General features: G+C 45.0%; 1 protein-coding gene across 5 annotated transcripts in view; it reads right to left on the minus strand.

Annotated features, from left to right (window-relative positions):
* The window catches only part of usp19 (ubiquitin specific peptidase 19), a 98,696-nt gene that overhangs the window by 43,120 nt on the left and 34,492 nt on the right, over positions 1-21,084 (minus strand). For 4 of the 5 annotated variants that reach the window (XM_055647912.1, XM_055647910.1, XM_055647908.1 and 1 more), the window contains exons 9-14: positions 17,581-17,696; positions 15,060-15,274; positions 12,607-12,805; positions 11,189-11,322; positions 5,839-5,997; positions 5,156-5,266 (exon numbers count right to left, since the gene is read on the minus strand). In XM_055647912.1, coding sequence (XP_055503887.1) covers positions 5,156-5,266; positions 5,839-5,997; positions 11,189-11,322; positions 12,607-12,805; positions 15,060-15,274; positions 17,581-17,696 — 934 coding nt within the window. The remainder of the gene's footprint in view (positions 1-5,155; positions 5,267-5,838; positions 5,998-11,188; positions 11,323-12,606; positions 12,806-15,059; positions 15,275-17,580; positions 17,697-21,084) is intronic. The other variant, XM_055647911.1, reaches the window with a different exon arrangement.

The following is a 21,084-nucleotide window of genomic DNA, read 5'->3' on the forward strand; positions in this document are numbered from 1 at the left end:
CTTTGCTTCCAAATTGGTTTAAACATTGTAGTTTGTGAGCTTGACCAACAATCTGACCACTCATGGGGGGCTGCACTATTGGAGTTGTAGCCTTTTTGATGAGGCATGAAATGGATGCCATGTCTATTCTCCCTGCCTGGGGTCATCAATTATTGTCAAACTACCTGGATGTTTCCATCAATGTTGCTCACTGGATCGTGCTATGTGTAGAACATTATAGAACATAGAACAGTGTAGCACAAGAACAGTCCCACAATGTCTGGGCCAAACATAATGCCACAACCATACCTTATCTACCTGCACATAATCTCTCTATTCCCAACATATCCATGTGCCTATCCAAAAGTCTTCTAAATATCACTATAGTATCTGTTTTCACACCACCCGTGGCAGTGTTCCAGGCATCCATCACCTTCTGTGTAAAACAAACTTGCCCAGCACATCTCCTTCAAATTTTTGCCCTCTAACCGTAAAGCTATGCACTATAGTATTTGACTTGTTTTCATCCTGGGGGAAAGGATTCTAAATGTGTATCCTATCTGTGCCACTCACAATTGTATATACTTCTATCGGGTCTCTCCTCAACCTCTGGTGTTCCAATCTCTCCCTGCAGCTAATATCCCCTAATCCAGGCATCATTGTTGCCATGTTTCCCAACTACCACACATACCACTCTGAAAGGCGACTTATTTGGTTTGGGAAATTGATTGCTGCAACAGCACGAGATACATTTTGAGCTTTTTTAAAATTCATTTACACCTCATATGAAAAGCAGAGTATGTGACGGTGTCTCAACAACCATACACCCACGCTCCTATTAGGCATTTGGGGAAAGGATTGCTTGAACTTGATTAGGGTAGCACTGACTGATAAATGTAGAAAGGTACAGCACAGGAGCAGGCCATTCAGCCCACAATGTCTGTGCTGAACATGACACGATCAATAATGTGAAACTCACATGCCTTTAATTTCCAGGATTATTCCCATTTGAAACAAGGGAACAACTTTGGCTATCCTCCAGCCCTTTGCCTGAGGCTAGAGGGAATATAAAAAATCTCCAGCTGCTAATTCCAGAGAGTGATTGAACATTTTATTTTTTAGCTCTACTCATATTGCATCAGAGGGCGACTCCTCCAATGTGACCTCGGAGTGATGTTGTGACATTCTCCCCGATTAGTAATGTAACCCACCCACCTCCCTTGCTAGCACGTCTGAAACATCAGAAACCTGGATGTTGAGCGGTCAGTCCTGTCCCTCTCGCAACCAATAATAACTACAACCTCAGTTCCAAACACTGCTCCACCACACTCTACGTTCAATCCATTAATATCAATAAAGTGTGCACATCACCAGTCACAGGCCACCAGTGTGAAAAACAACCCGTTACCACACTGATCAATTGGCAACCTCACCCTAGGTCCAATGTGATCCAACCTTGCAGACCTGCCTTTTTCCCCAGGCTAAGAGAGTCTAAAACTAAAGAGCCTAGGCTTAAGGTGAGAGGAGCAAGATTTAACGGGGATCCAAGGAACAGGTTTTCCCACAGAGAGGGTGCAGGTTATGTGGAATGAGCTGCCAGAGGAAGTGGTAGGGGCAGGTACAACTGCAACATTAAAATAACATTAGAATTGGCACACGGACAGCAAAGGTTTAGAGGGATATGGATTAAATCCAAGTCAATGGAACTAGCCCAGCTCGGCATCTTGGTTGGTGCAGACGAGTTGAAGGGTCTGTTTCTGCTTGTACGACTGAAATTATAACAGACATAACATAGGGCAGGTAGAATATTTTGTTCACAGTAGAAGTATCAGAAACTAGGGCAAGTTTGGGGTGAGAGGAAGGAGTTTTATAGTGAATTTGGGGGAAGATCTTTTAAGCACGCACAGTGGTTGATATCAGGAGCTCGCTGCCAGAGGTGTAATCTGATATCACTGTATTTAACAGACATTTAGACAGGCTTAAATGGGCAAGGCACAGAAGGATATGGTCCTAATGTGGGCAAGTGATTTCGGCATGGACATGGTCGGCCAAGGGACCCATGTCTGTGCTATACAACCCTCCGCATCTTTCAAATGCAGTAAACCTCTCCAGCCTTCACTGGGTCCTATTTCAGAAGCACTAGACACTAGAAGCCATTGCTTACGTGCAAGTTTTCTTGTATGAGATCTACATCCTTATTTGGCTTTCACGCTGTAACTTCAGCTGAACATCACCACCTAGTGTTATGTTAGGAATATACAAGTCTGTGTGGATGCAGTTCAGAAGATGACATCATCCACAACATAAGCAACATTTGTTCAGTTACATTAAATTACCTCTTTCCACAAAAGCAGATCAATTAAATTCAAATATAACTTTATTCAATGCTCGAAAAGTTGTGAAGCCCTTGTACATATTCAGCAATTATTCATCTTGATGGGGGCACTTAGGGTAGGTGGGTAGGTAGTTAAAGATGTCCCGAGTGCATTCTGCTGGTCATGGTCATTGCTTTCACCATAACACTCAATGAGTTCAGTATTTTGCATTTGCTTATTCACCATTTTGAGCAGGAACAGGCCAGCTGCGGTGATCGGGTGGACTTTATTCCTTGGAGCGCAGGAAGCCAAGGGTGATTTTACAGTCAGACAGACTGCCCAGATTACATTGGATCTGTTTGTTTTGTTGTAACCCTCTCCCAGCTAACAATAATCTATTCTACATTTACCTTGATCTCCACCCCCTTTGATGTCTTGTACTCACACCTTTCACTTCCTTATCACTGTATCTCCCCCTCCGCTGACTCAATCTGAAGGGTCTCGACCCGAAACGTCACCCATCCCGTCTATCCTGAAATGCAGCCTGTCCCGCTGAGTTACTCCAGCATTTTGTGTCTATCTTCGGTAATCTTACATAGCTATATAAAATTACATATACATACACAATAGGTGCAGGAGTAGACCATTCAGCCCTTCGATTTGATCATGGCTGATCATCCACAATCAGTAACACTTCTACAAATATCTCTTGATTCTGCTAGCCCTAGGAGCTCTATCTAACTCTCTTTTGAATGCAGCCAGTGAATCGGCCTCCACTGCCTTCTGAGGCAGAGAATTCTACAAATTCACAATTCTCCTTGTGAAAACGTTTTTCCTCATCCCAGTTCTAAATGGCCTACCCCTTATTCTTAAACTGTGGCCCCTGGTTCTGGACCTCCCAACATCAGGAACATGTTTCCTGCATCTAGCATGTCCAATTCCTTAATAATTTGATATGTTTCTATCAGATCCTTCTAAACTCCAGTGAATACAAGCCAAGTCGTCCCATTCTTTCATCATATGACAGTCCCGCCATCCCGGGAATTAACCTTATGAACCTATGCTGCACTCCCTCAATAGCAAGAATGTGCACACAATACTCCAGGTGCGGTCTCACTAGGGCCCTGTACAACTGCAGAAGGACCTCTTTGTTCCTATACTCAACTCCTCTTGTTATGAAGGCCAACATGCCATTAGCTTTCTTCACTGCCTGTTGTACCTGCAAGCTTCCTTTCAGTGATTGATGCACAAGGACACCCAGGTCTCATTGTACTTCCCCTTTTCCTAACCTGACACCATTCAGATAATAATCTGCCTTTTTGTTCTTGCCACCAAAGTGGATAACCTCACATTTATCCATATTATTCTGCATCAGCCATGCATCTGCCCACTCACCCAACCTGTCTAAGTCACCCTGCACCCTCACAGCATTCTCTTCACAGTTCATACTGGACAGATACATGGATAGGGAAGGTTTAGAAGGTAGTTGAGGCCAGTTCATTGGTTATATTTAAGAGGGAGTTAGATGTGGCCCTTGTGGCTAAAGGGATCAGGGGGTATGGAGAGAAGACAGGTACAGGATACCGAGTTGGATGATCAGCCATGATCATATTGAATGGCGGTGCAGGCTCGAAGGGCCGAATGGCCTATTGCTGCACCTATTTTCTATGTTTCTATATGGGCCAAACACAGGCAAGTGGGCCCAGTGTGGATATGCATCTTAGTCAGCATGGGCAAGTTGGGCCCAAGGACTTGTTTGAGTTGTATGACCTTGACTTTGAAGCATTTTCCAAGGATTGCTGCCAGGTATGGTGTCTTGTTCGAACTGATTCAGCTGACAGGTAATGATCTATCATTTCTTTGGTCCCATCGTTGATATTGTTTTGTGGGCTGGGGAGTTTCCTGCCGCAGACGTATAGTGGTCATGGACTTTTGTCTTTGTTGGTGTAAACAATGACTTCGATTTATCTCCAATCTTTCTCAGCAGTAAAACGTTCCAGTGTTCATTAACCTCTTCGCCATCCCCCCCTAGTACACTTCCATTATTCCTGTAACATGGCGACCAAAACTGCACACAGTTCATCAGCTGCAGTTTAACAAGCGTACTCAATTCAAGCATAACTTTCCTGCTTATATTTTATATCATATTCCACATTTTATACCACATTCATGGAGAGTATCCTGCCTTTGTAACCACTTTATCCACCTGCCATCTTTCAGGATTGGTGAACATTCATTTCATGATCCCTCTTATTTCTGATGAACAGCGGGATCCAGGGTTACCAGAAACAGTTCTCCAAAAGCAGCAGTACCAGTGGATGGGGCGGTGAAGTAGGCACAGGTCATGTTCTCTTCATTAGCCACAGCACAGAATGTAAACGGTTGGATATTATGTTCCAACTTTATAAAATATTGGTTTGACCGCGCGTTTGCAGCAATTCTGGTCAACACACTTTAGTGCAGTAGCACTGGAGAGAGTGCAGAGGAGATTCACCAGGATGTTGCCCGAATTGTAAGACTTTATTTATGGGGAGAGATTGGATATACTCGACTTGTAATCCCCAGAGTAATGGAATCGAGGGACAATCTGAGAGTGCTATGTAAAATTATAAAAGGCAGACATAGACAGAATCTTTTTCCCATGGTATGGGTATCAAAAAGGGGGTATGGGTTTATGACAAGCGAAAGGAGATGGGAGAAATATATATATATTTTTAAAGCAGAGTGGTTGCCCAATGAACAGGTGGTCAGACACAATTGCTGTGTTTTAGATATATTTAGACAGGCACTTGAATAGGCAAGGCATTGATTAATACAGTCCATAATGCAGGCAACTGCATCACACTCGTTTAACCACTCACCTTGAAACACATGGGACACACCAGCTTGGACTTGTACTGGCCCTGGAACAGATCCACGATAAAGGAATCATTTCTCATCTTGTGACGCTCCCAGGCCTCCTCTGCCACTACCTACGTTCCACATATAGAAGGAACAGGAAACACTGCAGATCAAAGAAGCTATAGAATTCCTTATTTCAACCAGAGTAATCAATAGCAATATGAGATCATTGGTACTTAATCTTCTCTCTAAGGTTATTTGTATGACAAGCAGTACAGGGAAAGCATGAGCAGTACAAAATAAACTGCTGAGGGACAGTTTCTTCCTAATAGAAAGTGAAAGGCCTTGCCAAATAACAAGGGCTACAGGCCAAACGCAGGCAAATAGGGCCAGCCCAATATGCCAACTTGTTTGGCATGGACAGTGTGGACCAAAGGACCTGTTCCCATGCCGCATAGCTCTAGGACTCTGTCTCTATGGTTAGCTGAACACTCCCTTTGTTAAAAGAGTGGCCAAAATTACACCGCAACTTGACCAGTACTGAACTGAACAAGGAACAACAAAGCATTTAACGAATGGACAAGGCACTAATACACAGACGGCACTGTTCATGGGGATGTACGCAAAGGCCAACATGTAACGTTGGGAACAGATGCAATGAAAGTCCCCGGCAACAGTGTCAGGTCTGGGGTAACAAGCTTACCTCGTCGGGGCGCCCGTCGGAATCCACGGTCTCAGTGTACGGTTTATTCTGTATCCTATTTAGGTCCTCATGGAGGCCATCAAGCAGAAACGCCATAAACTCCTGCGCGTCGTGCTGTGCGTAGCCGGTGAACTGGCTGGCTTTGCTTGCCACAATAGCCTGGAAGGAAAGATTGACGACAAGTAGCCAAAACAACAAATGGCAGAGTTATTTGCGTCACACAGATTTAGGCATTGGATATTCCTGCTCTACTCTTGGGTGGCCTTTGCCCTGGTCTAGTGTCAGTAGGTGCCAAAAATGGCCCATGAGAATCAAGATGAAACATTGCTTCTGCACAGACACTGCCTGGACTGCTGAGCTTTTTACAGCAGTTCTCACTGGGAGTGTCTGTGCAGTGACATTTGCTGGTCGAGCAGTGGAAACTGCCCAGCAACACCTTTTCCAAGCCTGCATTACATCCTGTTAATTTTAACACATACTTTCTGACATTTATTTGGCACATATTGCCAAATTTTCTATCATACTTTTGCAAGTGTACAGTAGAGTGCTTATTGGCTGGTTGCATCGTGGCCTGTTTCAGCAACTCGAACATCCAGGAACAAAGAGAGTGGTGGACACTGCCCGGTTCATCACAGGGACTGACCTTCCCACCATCCAAGAACGGAACTCACTATCAAATCATGGAGGGGACGGGGGACACAATTTTTTGGCGGCCACGCGCGCATGCGCACACTCACACATACGCGCGAGGCTTCGGAGGCTCAATCCAGCGCTAAAAGCGGCGATTTTAACATCGGGATCACAAAAACTGGGGGGGGGGGGGGGGGGGGGGATATGTCCCCCACCTCTCAAAACATGGGGGGGACGTGTCCCCTCTGCCCCCCCGGGTTTTCCGCCCCTGCCACCATCCATGGGATCTACGGGAGGTGCGGCCTCAAGAAGGAAGCTAATATGAAAGACCCACACCATCCTGGCCTTGCTTTCATCTCACTGCTAATAACAGAAGAAAGAGGTACAGGAGCCTCAAAACCGTGACCTCCAGGTTCAAGAACAGCTTCTTCTCAGCAACCATCAGGCTCTTGAATACTGCACAACACTAACCTCAGCAACTATGATCTTCTATGGACTGTTTCTTTCGTTACACTACGGACCTTGGTTTTGCACCATATGGTTACCTAGTATTATTTATTAACCGATTGTATTTTTATTTCGTGCATTACTGTCTTTATAGGCCTGTTGAGCTGCAGCAAGAATGTCATTGCTCCAATATCCGAGAAACAGTCGCAACAGTTGGACAGTTTGTGTCATTCAACACGGCCTCTCACACTTCTAAACCCCAATAGGTTTTGGCCCAATCTTTCTCACTACAAAAATCTCTTTATCCTAGGAATCAAACTGGTAATCTTTCTCCGCACTCCATACCTTACTGATAAAAGCAACCCTAGTGCAGCACTAACTCACTGCTCCATCACCACTGTCGTTTAACAAGCCGTCAGGCACAGCTCTGTAAAGCTGATTTTTGAGAAATGTGTTTTGGCAGTTTAACGGCACAATGCCAGAGGAGGGAAGGAGGCTATTCGGAAGATGGCATCTGTTGTCATTTGCAGAGCAGGGACCTGGGGAGATAATCATGGCTGCACAATACCTCCAGATATTCATAATCTATATCAGTTCAAAGTATGCCATATCGACCAAGGAATCGTGCAGCTAAAAGGAGGTCACACAGTCCCTGCAGCTAGAGCAGCATAGGTTCATTAGATTGGTCCCTTGGATGTTTGTCTCACGAGAGAGCAAAAGCAAATGGTCTACACTGTCTTGAAGTAATAGGAATGAGAAAGGACATTGAGGATGCCGAGTAAAACGGCCAGGATAGATTTGAGGCTGCTTCCTCAGGCCAGAATCTCGGAATTAGGGGCATGGTCTTGAGGAGTTACCCACTTGGAGAAAAGTTCACATTTAAAGGCTCAGATTCTTTGGAGGCCTCTGTTCCTGAAAACTATGGTTGAATGGCTGTCGCCGATATTATTGGCTCATAGAAACATAGAAAAATAGTTGCAGGAGTAGGCCATTCGGCCCTTTGAGCCAGCACTGTCAATCAATATGATCATGGCTGATCATCCACAATCAGTACCCCATTCCTACTTTTCCCCCTTATCCCTTGTTTCCCTTAGCCCTGAGAGCTAAATCTAACTCTCTATTGAAAACATCCAGTGAATTGGCCTTCACTACCTTCTGTGGCAGAAAATTCCACAGATTCATAATTCTCTGGGTGAAAAGTTTTTTCCTCATCTAAGTCCTGAATGGCCTAACCCTTATTCTTAAACTGTGACCCCTGGTTCTGGACTTCCCCAACATTGGGAACATTTTTCCTGCATCTAGCCAGTCCACATTTTATATGTTTCTAGAAGATCCCTTCCCATCCTTCTAAATTCCAGTGAACACAAATGTCAGTCCCGCCATCCCAGGAATTAACCTGGTGAACCTACGCTGCACTCCCTCAATAATGCCTTCCTCAAATTAGGAGACCAAAATTGCACACAATACTCTAGGTGCGGTCTCACCAGGGCCCTGTACAACTGCAGAAAGATCTCCTTACTACACATTGAAAAAGTTTGTGCTCAGTAATAATTCTCTCAATTACTTATTGGACACAGGCAGATTCTCATGATTATGGAATTATAAGCAGAAAGACCATTCAGAAAAATTCGATATTCCACTCCCTACTAAAACTACAGAGCTTTCACAATTATTATATTGCAGCGGAGTTTATTCCCAGTAGCGATCATTGCAGATGAGAAAGTCCACTGACAGAGCTCTCCCGTTCACTTTGCCACGTTTGTCCACTACTTCTTCTATATAATTTACCATTTGTAAATGGAAAACAAGCAGCAGAATCATTCGCCCTCTTGTGCTTGCTCTTCCTTTCAATAAGACCATGAACAAACTCTAACCTCAGTGCTATTTTCTTGCACAAACCAGTTATCTCTATTGATGACAATCTATTGATAACTGCCTTGAATATACTCAGTGACCGAGACTCCACAATCCTTGCAGGTAGAGAATTCCAATAGACTCACCACCTGTGTGTGAAGGCGTTACTTGCCTTCTGTCCTGAATGCCTGATTTAGAGACTGACCTAGTTTGCAGGCTCTTTGACCAGGGGAAGCATCAATCCCCACAATGAATAGATTTTCAGATTTTATTTGGGAATGAGGCACAGAAACACTCATCATCCTACTGATGTAGATCAACACTGAATCTTGCACTGCCATTTCTAATAAAACAGGCGAGAACCATTTACCCGTTTGAACCTTTTAGACCGAAACAGGATAATGCCAATCAACCTTCCAACCCGTCACGTTTCACGTACAAACAAAAAACCAAACTACACACAGTCTGGGGCAAGTGTTTTTGGAAAATTCTTCAATGACCGCCCCCACACACCCAAGCATCTCCTCAACATAAGTCAACTGTTTAACAGGGGAAATATGTGCAACATGGATACGAGAAGACTACTAGAATCATTTGCCCAGGTGGCTGCTTGGAACCCGCTGCCAGGGGTGGTGGGGCATTTAAGCGGCTTTTGAATAGGCACATGGAAATGCAGGAAATGGAAGGATATGGATCACATGCAGGTAGAAGGGATTAGATCAATTTGACACAATTGTTTGGCACAGACATTATGGGCAAAAGAACTTGGTCCTTCAATGTATTGTGTAAGAAAGAACTGGGTTAAACTGTAGACGCAAAAAGCTGGAGTAACTCATCGGGACAGGCAGCATCTCTGGAGAGAAGGAATGGGTGACGTTTCGGGTCGAGACGATTCTTCAGCCTGGTTAGGGATAAGGGAAACGAGAGATAGACTGTGATGTGGAGAGATAAAGAACAATGAATGAAAGATATGCAAAAACGTAACGACGATAAAGGAACCAGGCCATTGTAAGCTGCTTGTTGGGTGAAAATGTGAAGCTAGGGGAGGGATAGAGAGAGAAGGAATGCCGGGGCTACCTGAAGTGAGAGAAATCAATATTCATACCACTGGGCTGTAAGCTGCCCAAGCAAAATATGAGATGCTGTTCCTCCAATTTACGTTTAGCTTTACTCTGACCGACTGAGGACAGAAAGGTCTGTGTATGAATGGGAAGGAGAATTAAAGTGTCCACAACCAGGAGATCAGGTTGGTTCACGTGGGCCGAGCGAAGAAGTGCCGCGTAACGATCGCCCAGTCTGCGTTTGGTCTCGCCGATGTGGAAGAGTCCACATCTTGAACAACGGATACAGTAGATGAGGTTGGAGGGGGTGCAAGTCGAGGGAGGAGAAATAACGACAGGTGTTGCATCTTCTGCAGTTGCAGGGGAAGGTATCTGGGGAGGGAGTGGTTTGGGAAGGGATGGGTTAACCAGGGAGTTGCGGAGGGAACGGTCTCTGCGGAAGGCGGAAAGGGGTGGAGATCGGAAAATGTGGCTAGTGATGGGATCTGTTGGAGGTGGCGGAAATTTTGGAGGGTTATGTGGTGTATGCGATGGCTGATGGGGTGGAAGGTAAGGACTAGGGGAACTATGGCTGTGTTCCAAATAGGGGGAGGGAGAGCAAGGGCAGAGCTGCGGGGTACCGAGGAGATACGAGTGAGGGCCTCATCTTTGATGGGAGAGGGGAACTCCTGTTCCCTAAAGAATGAGGACATCTTGGATGTTCTAGTATGGAACACCTCAACTTGGGCGTAGATGCGGCGTAGACAGAGGAATTGGGAGTAGGGGATGGAGTCTTTGCAGGAAGCAGGGTGGGAAGAAGTGTAGTCGAACTAGTTGTGAGAGTCAGTGGGTTTATAATAGACGTCAGTCAATAGTCTATTTCCTGTGATGGAGACCGTGAGATCAAGAAAGGCGAGGGAGGTGTCGCAGAGGGTACAAGTAAATTTGTGCGCAGGATGAAAATTGGTGGTAAAGCTGATGAAGTCCATGAGTTCTGCAAGGGTGCAGGAGGTAGCACCGATGCAGTCATCAATGTAATGGAGGTAGAGTTCAGGGATAGGGCCTGGAACAGGTACGTGTAATGTAATCTCTGCCCCACTCAAATTTCTCGCAAAGCAAATTCCCACTCACTGTATAACCTGTAATTATTATTCTTTAGTAGAATGGTGCCTGCCCACACATTTTTTTCCGTTAAGCAAGCTCCACACATATTTAATCCTCCCACTTTAAATATCTAATTCCTCCTTCAGCCGACCGTGCCCAAGGGACTAAACCGCCTCATTCTCTTCCTCCTGTTCCCATAAGGCTCCAACGATGCTCAGCTTAACAGGTTGTGCTGACACCAGGGTGCGCGGTTCTGCCAAGGAGGGATCACTCACCTTTAACTTAGACGGTTGGTAGGCATGGTGCGTTCCTTTCCACAGAGCCCTCAGCAGCACTGCAAAACCAATGGCCAGGCGCCCGCCTGTCCCCAGAGGGTTGTTGTAATTTATTTCTGACTCAAAGGATTGATCTGGTCAAACACAGAAGCACACCCAGTCACAACTCTATCTTAATTTTTTCTTCAAACGCTGGCATTAAATAAATCAAAACTTAAACTCGACAATTTGCAAAAACCTGGCAAAGTATTTCCCAATGAGCCAATTGTAGATTACTTTCGGTTACTTTCAAGATTAAAGTATCCAATTGTAGGATACTTTCAAGAGAGAGCTAGATAGGGCTCTTAAAGATAGCAGATTCAGGGGATATGGGGAGAAGGCAGGAACGGGGTACTGATTGTGGACGATCAGCCATGATCACATTGAATGAAGGTGCTGTCTCGAAGGGCCGAATGGCCTACTCCTGCACCTATTGTCTAAAAGCAGGCGCTATCCAGACATCAATTTCCCCTAAATGGCATCGATAATTGTCCAGTTAAATATTGTGCTCGGGTTGATTGAGAGAAGAATTTTAGCATTTATATAGTGCCCATCATATCTCTGAACATACAAAGCACTCTGTACGCTATAAAGTTCTGAAGCATGGTCACTACTAACAGCAATCAGAGAGTCAAAGAGCAATCCAGCATGGAAACAGTCCCTCTGGCCCAATTTGCCTAACCCAGTCCCGCTTGCCTGTGCCTGGCCCTTCAAACATTCCTTATCCATCCATGTACATCATTTTCTAAACGTCTGCTTCTATTACTTCTATTGTACCTGCTTCTACTACTTCCTCTGGCAGCTTGTTCCATACATTCATCACCTTGTGAGGGGAAAAACACCACCCCCTGGGTCCCTTGCACAACGTTCCCCTCTCACCTTCAACCCATGCTCTCAAATTTTACACTTCCCACCCCGAGGAAAAGACAGTGGCCATTCACTTGGTCTTTGCCCCTCATGATTTCATGAACGGCAATAAGGTCACGCCTTCATCCCCGATGTCCCCGGAATAAAAGGCACAGCAACTTGGAAGGTCATTGCATTCAGGAGTCGCCCACAAACTAATATTACAATGATCACATAACCTGGTTGATGTTGGTTCAGGGATAACTCCACAGCCCTCGTATTAGTTAGTAGCTGTGAGATATTTAGATCTATGTGCACAGGCTTGGATTAATGTTTGATGAGTTAGCATCTGATAGTTTGGTCCACTGCGACACTGCTGATCACCATTCACCCTCCTTGTAGCACCAGGATGGCTCTCTCTTGCTCGGGTTCGGGTTCAAGGTTCTGGTTTGGAGAGAGTGCCATCCTCAGCAGCAATTTGACTGCTGAGGTTTCTCACCGAAGCAGCTTTGGGCCTTTCACACTGCACTCACCATGGAAGTAGTCTCGGAGCTCCCGCGTGTTGGACAGCGACTGGATGACACTGTTCATGAAGCAAGTGTTGCCCAAGTTGACCAATCCAGTGAAGCCGGGCAGACAGACTTTCTTCTCTTCCTCTTCCTCCTCCTCCACTGTATGATCAGCAGCAGCAACACTATGTGTCATTGGAGGCACCATGCAGGTAGGCTTGGGCTTCAAAAACACACATGTTAAACTTCAAGGTGCACCTCCAAACATTCTTGTGTGGCAGAAGCAGGCCACTCAACCCACATGGTCCATACTAGCATTTATGTTCCTTCATGTGAATTTCATTCCATCCTACCAAGATATATATATATATCTCTCTAAAAATACACCAAATGCTGGAGTAACTCAGTAGGTCAGGCAGCATCGCTAGAGAACTTGGATAGGGACTTTTTGGTAGGGACCTTTCTTCTGAGGGTCACGACCGGAAACGTTGCCTATCCATGATCTCTAGAGATGCCGCCTGGCCTGCTGTTACTCCAGCACTTTGTGTCTTTTTATGTAAATCAGCACCTGCAGTTCCTTGCGTCTATGATATAGATCTACCTTTTCCCTTGTAATCCATTTATCTAGCTTATCCGTAAATGTGTTATTCCTGTCAACTGCACACCACAGTTCCACATTGGCTCTGCACTCGTGCTTAAATTCACACAGAGCCCCATTTATTAGTGACCCTCTTGTCTTTATTGGATCATTTTTACTCATAAAATTGTTCCCCTCCCTCCCAATTGTCAATATTTTTTTACACAGTACAATCTGGAATTTGGTATGCATGGGAGTTATTAACAGAATTGTGCTGTTGTAAAATTTATGTTTACATTTAGTGTTTAAGTCAATTTCAATTGGTAGTGAATTCTAACATGCAGTTTCTTTTGTGCTATTCAATAATAAGCAACTACATACCAGTAGCGACTACATGAGTGGCTGTTAACTATAATTGGCCATGAATACAGGAATCATTACTGTCAACAGAAGCTATGTCATTACTTGGTGGATTTGGACATTCCTTACAGAGATAGATAACTGAAAGGATGTTGCTCATATAGTGTGGTTGTACAGAGAGCAACTTGAACTAGCACCAAGGCAGAAAATGGAATAAAGTTTAATACTGGCTGAAGAGGGCGTGCATGATGGTTAGCATTCTTTGTAGTTCACTTTATGAGACCTGGACATCGTTGTAAAATATTACACTGCGTAGGGCAACAAAAAAGGTTCTGACAAATAGCGGGTCAACATCACAGAAAGCCCAAATACAATAGAAACTCCAGAGGAGGAATATAAATGGAAATTAGTATACAAAAAAAGTTAATGAATAAAACACTGGCAGGCAAAATGAAAACAAAACAATAGGTATTTTTCACAAGAATAAAGAGGAAGCCGTATGGAGAGAGCCTCTGGAGAGAGAGTGAACCAGTATCATGGAGAAACAATATGCTGCACTAGAAATAGAAAGAGGAAAAGGACATAGCAAGAGTTTAGCATCTAGCACAGCTCAGTGGTGCAGTAGTAGAATTGCTGCCTTACAGCGCCAGAGACCTGGGTTCAATTCTGACTACGGGTGCTGTCTGTACAGTTTGCACATTCTCTCCGTGACCTGCATGGGTTTTCTCCGGTTGCTCCAGTTTCCTCCCACACTCCAAAGACGTGCAGGTTTGGAGGTTACTTGACTTTGTTAAAAATGTAAATTGTCCCTGCTGTGAGATAGAGTTAGTGTGCAGAGATCGCTGGTCGGCACAGACTCGCTGGGCCAAAGGGCCTGCTGCCACATCATCTCCAAACTAAGCTTAAAAGTAGATAAATCTACAGGCATTCATACAATGTATCTCCGTCTCTTGAAATAAGGTAAGCTATAATGTAGGCTCCAAATATTATTTCCCAATCCTCTTTGGCTATTGAAATTGTGCTGGTGAACTTGACAGTTGCTAAAGTAGTGCACTTGTTTAAAAAGAAAAGAGATGGACAAAGTATCTACAGGTCAACTAATGTCAGTAGCATCTTCCTCTGCATGAGAACCCTGTCTCCTGGCTCTACACACAGCACTTACACACAGGAAGGGACCATATATACTTGCGCAACCCTCAGCCAGTCTGATCAATCACCATGCATCAACATACTCGTATCCTCCAAATAGCATAGATCCTCAAACAGGTCGCTTTGTTAACAGCGTGATCAGATATTCCTTGGTAATCCCTGAACCAAGTAACCATTTTCCAGGATGGAAACAGTTGGGCTGGGGTTGGAACACAAGTCCGGATCACTCGGTTGCACTGTCCGCCGTTCAAGCCGAGAGCAACTCACCGCAAAGCAACCAGGCGGTGGGCAATTAGCACGGGCGTTGTCTGCGAAGTTCACGTCCCAGGAGACGTTAAACATTTATAACTAAGGGAAGGAGAAACAAGCTTACCACAGGTGCACGACTTACCGCGGTGACCAGCGGGTCCTGCTTAATCTGGACGTTCTCGTGCATGGGCCCGATTGCCACCGACTCGAGGCTGACCTCCTCAGAGCACACCTTCTCTTTCTCGTTTGAGCGTGGCTCTTCCTTGGGAGGAAGAGCATGTTGACTGCTCCCAGGCTGGGATTTATCTAGTGATGGCGGGCCTGCGGGCACAGCTACTTTGGCACCACCCACTGCACCTTAAACAGGGGAGCACATGGCTTGTGTTTAGAAGGTCAAGCAAAGACACAAACAGACTGAAGCATATTTTAAAAACAACAAATAAAGCTGTAACTCCTCTCATTTCCCACAAGAGTTGGATCAGGATCAGTAAAACTCCCTCTATAAAGTCCAATCAAACATTCCCTGGACAAGACTGATTTGGCTTTGGGTTCAAAATAATACTCCATCTGCATTGTTTTAACAAATGCTAAATGGCACAGGCTTGAAACGAGAGATTTAACAGGAACGTCAGGAGCATTTTTTTCACTGAAGGCAGTCCATAGCTGACAGAGAAATTTATAAAAGAGGATACAATTACAACTTTCAGAAGACATTTGGACAGATATGGATATGTAGGATTCAGAGGGTCGTGGGATAAATACAGGCAAATGAGACTAGCCCAATGTGCCAACTTGGACAGCATGGACAAGTTGGGCTGAAGGTCTTGTTTCCATGATGTACAGCTCTATGACAGATAACCAGGAATAAGTAAGGTAAAGGGTACAGCCACTGGCGAACAAGTCAGGAGAGGCCAGCATCGTAGACACAAAATGTTACTCCCGGCATGTGGGAGACTGGATGTGAAAAGGCCCACTGACATTTATTTACACTCTGATATTGTGCTTTGGAGACTTAAGTAGCAGCTATCTGACCTCGGTTATAAAAGTCTTCCCCCCACACGGAGTCTGCTGTTTCATCAGCACAAGGAGCGGATTCAAATGGAGATACTAAATTTGGAAGTTCTATTTAAGTACAGTGCACATTCCAGCCCTTGTTCCAAAGCAGAGTCACGTCAACTGAAGTACTATTAACTGAGCAATGGGTATTCTTTGAGCTGTAGAACTGGGACTGGACCCATCCGAGTAATGCTTGCCCCCAGCAATGCTGAACAGCAGTGACTGAAATAAAAATACAACCTGCTATTAAGGGCCTAATATACCCTATCTATATATGATCGTTCTATCATATAACACGAGAACTGCATCCTGATAATAGCCCAGTGTTATACAGAAACAGACTTCCTAAACACAATACCCGACAAACCCACGTTAGGTTTTGAGACGCAGATTTGAGAGAATCTTCACCATGCCCCAGTGTACCCCATAGTAGAGCAGACCCAGACCTGTACCCAATAGTAGTGCACTTCAATGTTACACTGTTAGACTGGACACAACTGTGTACTTCTATACTATAGCCACTTCATTAACTTGCCGATCTGTGTTATATCGAGGGAAACATGCCCTGCACCTGTCCTGTATCAAATTCTGTGATCAAGTGCTGTACAATCAGTCATAGACTCTTCTATGGGGCAACACAGTGGTGCAGTGGTAGAGTTGCTGCATTTCAGCAACAGAGACCCGGGTTCAATCCTGACTACAGGTGCTGTCTGTAGAGTTTGTACGTTCTCCCTGTGACCTTGTGGGTTTTCTCCGGGAGTTCCGGTTTCCTCTCACATTCTAAAGACACGCAGGATTAATTGGCTTCTGTAAATTTCCCCTAGTGTGTAGGATAGAACTAGTGTACGATTGATCGCTGGTCAGCTCGTATTCAGTGGACTGAAGGGCCTGCTTCCACTCTGTATCACTAAAACTAAAACTTCTTCAAACAACATTCTGATGATTTAAATTCAGCAACCAAGTGAACCAGGGGAATCGAGGACCAGAGGACATTGGTTCAAGGTGAAGGGGGAAAGATTTAATAGGAATCCGAGAGGTAACTTTTTCACACAAAAAGTTAAAAAGGTGGGTGTATGGAACAAGCTGCCAGAGGAGGTAGCGGAGGCTGGGACTATCCCTTTGTTTAACAGACAGTTAGACAGGTACATGGATAGGGTAGGTTTGGAGTGATATGGACCAAACGCTGGCAAGTGGGACTAGTGTAGCTGGGACACTGTTGGCCGATGTGGACGTTGAGCCGAAGTGCCTATTTCAACACTATATCACTCTATGACTGCTTCCCCAGTTGCAAGTAGCTTTCTATGAAAGCCTTGTGCAATCAGATTAACACTTCACTGAAGCAACAGCCTTGCACGGTCCCTATCTTTACAAAGCAAAAATGCACAGGGAGCACTTACTGAACTGCATTAATAATAATTGGCATGTCATAGCAGCCGTGTGTAACACTGGGATAAAATCAGAGTAAAACACACAGCAGTTCAGTCAGCATCTGGAGAGGTGGTGGGTTGTATTCCCTTCATCACAACACGCCCCTTCTCTTGCTAGCTACTGCCTAGCCCAGCTTCCACTGCCAGTATTTAGAAGCGGTCAGATATCACTCTTCAGACCTTGTGCTGCCAGGGCTTCCAGCCCTCCCCATCGTTGATTCTGTCTCTTCTTCAAACAGATGTCAATGCGTAAGGCCGTGAAGGTATAGTGACATTGTTCTGGGTTAATAAGATTCCTAGAGGGAGAGAGATTAAAAGTAAATCATTAGATGACCTTTTATCGTATGAATGAATGCATGAATAAGTTTATTGTCATTGCACAATACTGTGCAACGAAATTCCATTACATCTCCTCCGGTTAAAAAATAAATAAATAAAAACCAACACGACAACCATTGACACATATGTACACCTACTAGTATAATAATAAATAAGTATTTAAAAAGAATTTAAATGAATTTGGCGGCATTTCTTGGAATTACATTTTGCTTCCCCCGTGTTCTCTGTTGGAATTAAGCTCTTTTATCGCACATGGGTAGAAACTATTTCTTAGTCTACCGGTGCGAGCCTTCAGAGACCTGAATCGCCTCCCAGAGGGTAGCAGAGTGAAAAGGTGGTTGGCAGGGTGGGATGTGTCCTGCTTGATATTTGTGGCCTGGCGCAAGCATCGGGCCCTGTATATATCATCCAAGGAGGGCAGTTGAGCGTTTGTCATGCTCTGTGCAGTTTTTATAATTCCCTGCAGTGCCCTCCTCTCAGCCACAGTGCAGCTAGCAAACCACACCAGGATTCCATAGGATACTTTCCACGGCGCATCGGTAGAAGGACAGCAGCAGCAGCTGTGAGACGTTTGCTCTCCGCAGAGACCTCAGGAAATACAGCCGCTGATGTGACTTCTTCACGAGAGTGACGGTGTTCATTGCCGTTTGAGGTCCTGGGAGATGTTCATTCCCAGGAACTTAAAGCCAGTGACTCTCTCCACCATGTCTCCTTTGATGTATAAGGGAGCAGGTTCCTCTCTCCTCTTCCTCCTGAAGTCAACGACCAGTTCTTTTGTCTTTGATGGGTTGAGTACCAGGTTGTTTTTGGTACACCAGACAGTCAGTTTTTGGACTTCATCCCTGTAGGCAGACTTGTCGTTGTTGTTTATCAGTCCCACCACAGTCATGTCGTCCGCAAACTTGATTATCCTGTTTGTACTGTGTGTTGGTATACAGTCATAAGTGTATATTTTATACAAGATGGGACTCGGCACACAACCTTGTTGAGCTGAGTTGAGCGTCCGGACTGGGGAGTAATTGGACCCCATCCTGACAGTCTGTGGGCGGTCTGTTAAAAAGTCCTTAATCCATTCGCATGTGTTTGCATTAACACCCAGATCAGACAGTTTGTCCACCATTCTGCTGGGGATGATGGTATTAAATGCAGAACTAAAATCTACAAATAACATCCTCACATATGAGCCAGGACGCTCCAGATGTGTCAGTGCAGAATGTAGAGCTATGTTGATGGCATCTTCCGTTGACCTATTAGCTCTATATGCAAACTGATGCTCATCCAGGGTAGATGGGAGTGAGGACTTAATGTGGGCCAGAACCAGCCGTTCAAAACACTTCATCACCGTTGAAGTGAGAGCAACAGGTCTATAGTCATTAAAGCTGGTAATGGATGTTTTTTTGGGTACAGGCACGATGGTAGCAGTCTTAAAGCATTTAGGGACAGTGCACGCTGACAGAGAGAGGTTAAAGATGTCGCTAAAAACCTCCGCTAACTGGTCTGCACAGTCCCGCAATACTCTCCCTGGGATGCCATCTGGGCCAGCAGCCTTCCTGGGGTTGACCCTGCGGAGTGTTCTTCTGACGTCCTCCGTACTCACAGTGAGTGGCACAGTGAGTGCCAGGTCGGCAGTGCTGGGTGCGGCTGCAGGTGCAGGCTCCGCCTCATTCAGCTCAAAACGGGCGAAAAAGTGGTTGAGCTCCTCAGCTAGCGAGTTGTTACTGCTGCTGATGATCGGCCCCCCCCTTGCACTTGTAGTTTGTGAGTTGCTGAATGCCCTGCCAGACACTCCGAGGGTCCCTCTCGTTAAAATAAACCTCTAACCTTCTTCCATAGGCTGTCTTTGCCTCTTTAATGGCTCTCTTTAGTTTAGATCTGGCAGTGCTGTACAATTCATCACTGCCAGATCTAAAGGCTGAGTTGCGTTCCCTCAGCAGTTTCCTGACATCCCTGGTCATCCATGGTTTGTTGTTTGGATAGCACCTGACCTCCCTGTCGACAGTGACGTTGTTGATGCAGTTCTGTATATGGAACATGACTGTGGATGTGTATTCTTGTATGTCCTGGATTGCAAACAGGTCCCACTCGGTGCGCTCAAAACAATCCTGAAGTTGGGCGGCAGCGCCCTCGGGCCAAGTCTTTATGTTTCTCACACTGGGCTTGGTTCTCATAATGAGAGGTCTGTATGCCGGGGTGAGAAAGAGTGATAGATGGTCAGACTGGCCGAGGTGAGGGAGAGAGGAGGCTTTGTACCCATCCCTAATGTTGCTGTACACGTGATCCCGTGTATTTTGACCTCTCGTCGGACACGTGACATGCTGGTGGAATTTAGGGAGGACAGTTTTTAGATTAGCTTGGTTGAAGTCTCCAGCCACGATGAAAATCCCATCAGGGTGCGCAGTCTGTAGTTTGTTGATTGATGCTAGCAGGGCGTTCAGTGCTAGCTTGACGTTGGCACTTGGTGGAATATAAACAGCCAGAATAACGACAGCTGTGAACTCCCGCGGCAGATAGAATGGTCGACATTTCAATGCAATAAACTCCATGTCTGGTGAACAATGTCTCTCGACAACATTCACATCCCCTCCCCTCAGTCTCTATCCTCTCTCCTTCAGTTCAGTTGCTGCTCCTATATCGTTATCTTATATAACGAGTCTGAAGAAGGGTCTCAACCCAAAAACACCGCCTATCCACAAATAACACCCCACAAATGCTGCCTGACCCGTTAAGTTACTGCAGCACTTTGTATTTTTTTGTAAGATGGCATCTGCAGTTCCTCAAGTCTCTTATATACTGGGTTTTTCCACCTTGGAGAGGTAGCCGAAGATAATCTGATTTCCAAGTTTAGAAGAAACCTTGTATTGCATACGAGACAGATATTCCATGAAAGAATCTTCACTATAACGGTTTCCAATGCAAGTGTTTCCTTCTGTAAACTGTACAACACCAGGTATGATCTCGCCATAGCATTATATATTTGTCACAAGCCTTTCCTATTTTTGTATTCTACCCTCCCTAACAATCAACATATGGTAACACTACATTGGTTGCAGAATATGTCCAAATCTTTCCATTTAACTTTATTCAAGAAACTAATATTCCAATTTTGTTTTTTTTCTGCCGAAATGGATAACCCTACAATTCCCCCACATTATGGTTTTGCTTTGTCTAACAACCTCTTTATTCCATCAAAGATACTGTGTCGTCTTCAGTGCACTGCTGTTTCACCTACCTTGCATTGGGAACCAATACAAACACTTGGTGCCTGCGCCCATGTAGTTAAAATAGGCAGCAAAAAGCTTGATCTGACATTGATTTCTGGTTTCCTCTAATCACTGGTTAACAAGC

The sequence above is a fragment of the Leucoraja erinacea genome, chromosome 16 (assembly GCF_028641065.1).
Source record: "Leucoraja erinacea ecotype New England chromosome 16, Leri_hhj_1, whole genome shotgun sequence".
Taxonomy (NCBI): domain Eukaryota; kingdom Metazoa; phylum Chordata; class Chondrichthyes; order Rajiformes; family Rajidae; genus Leucoraja; species Leucoraja erinaceus.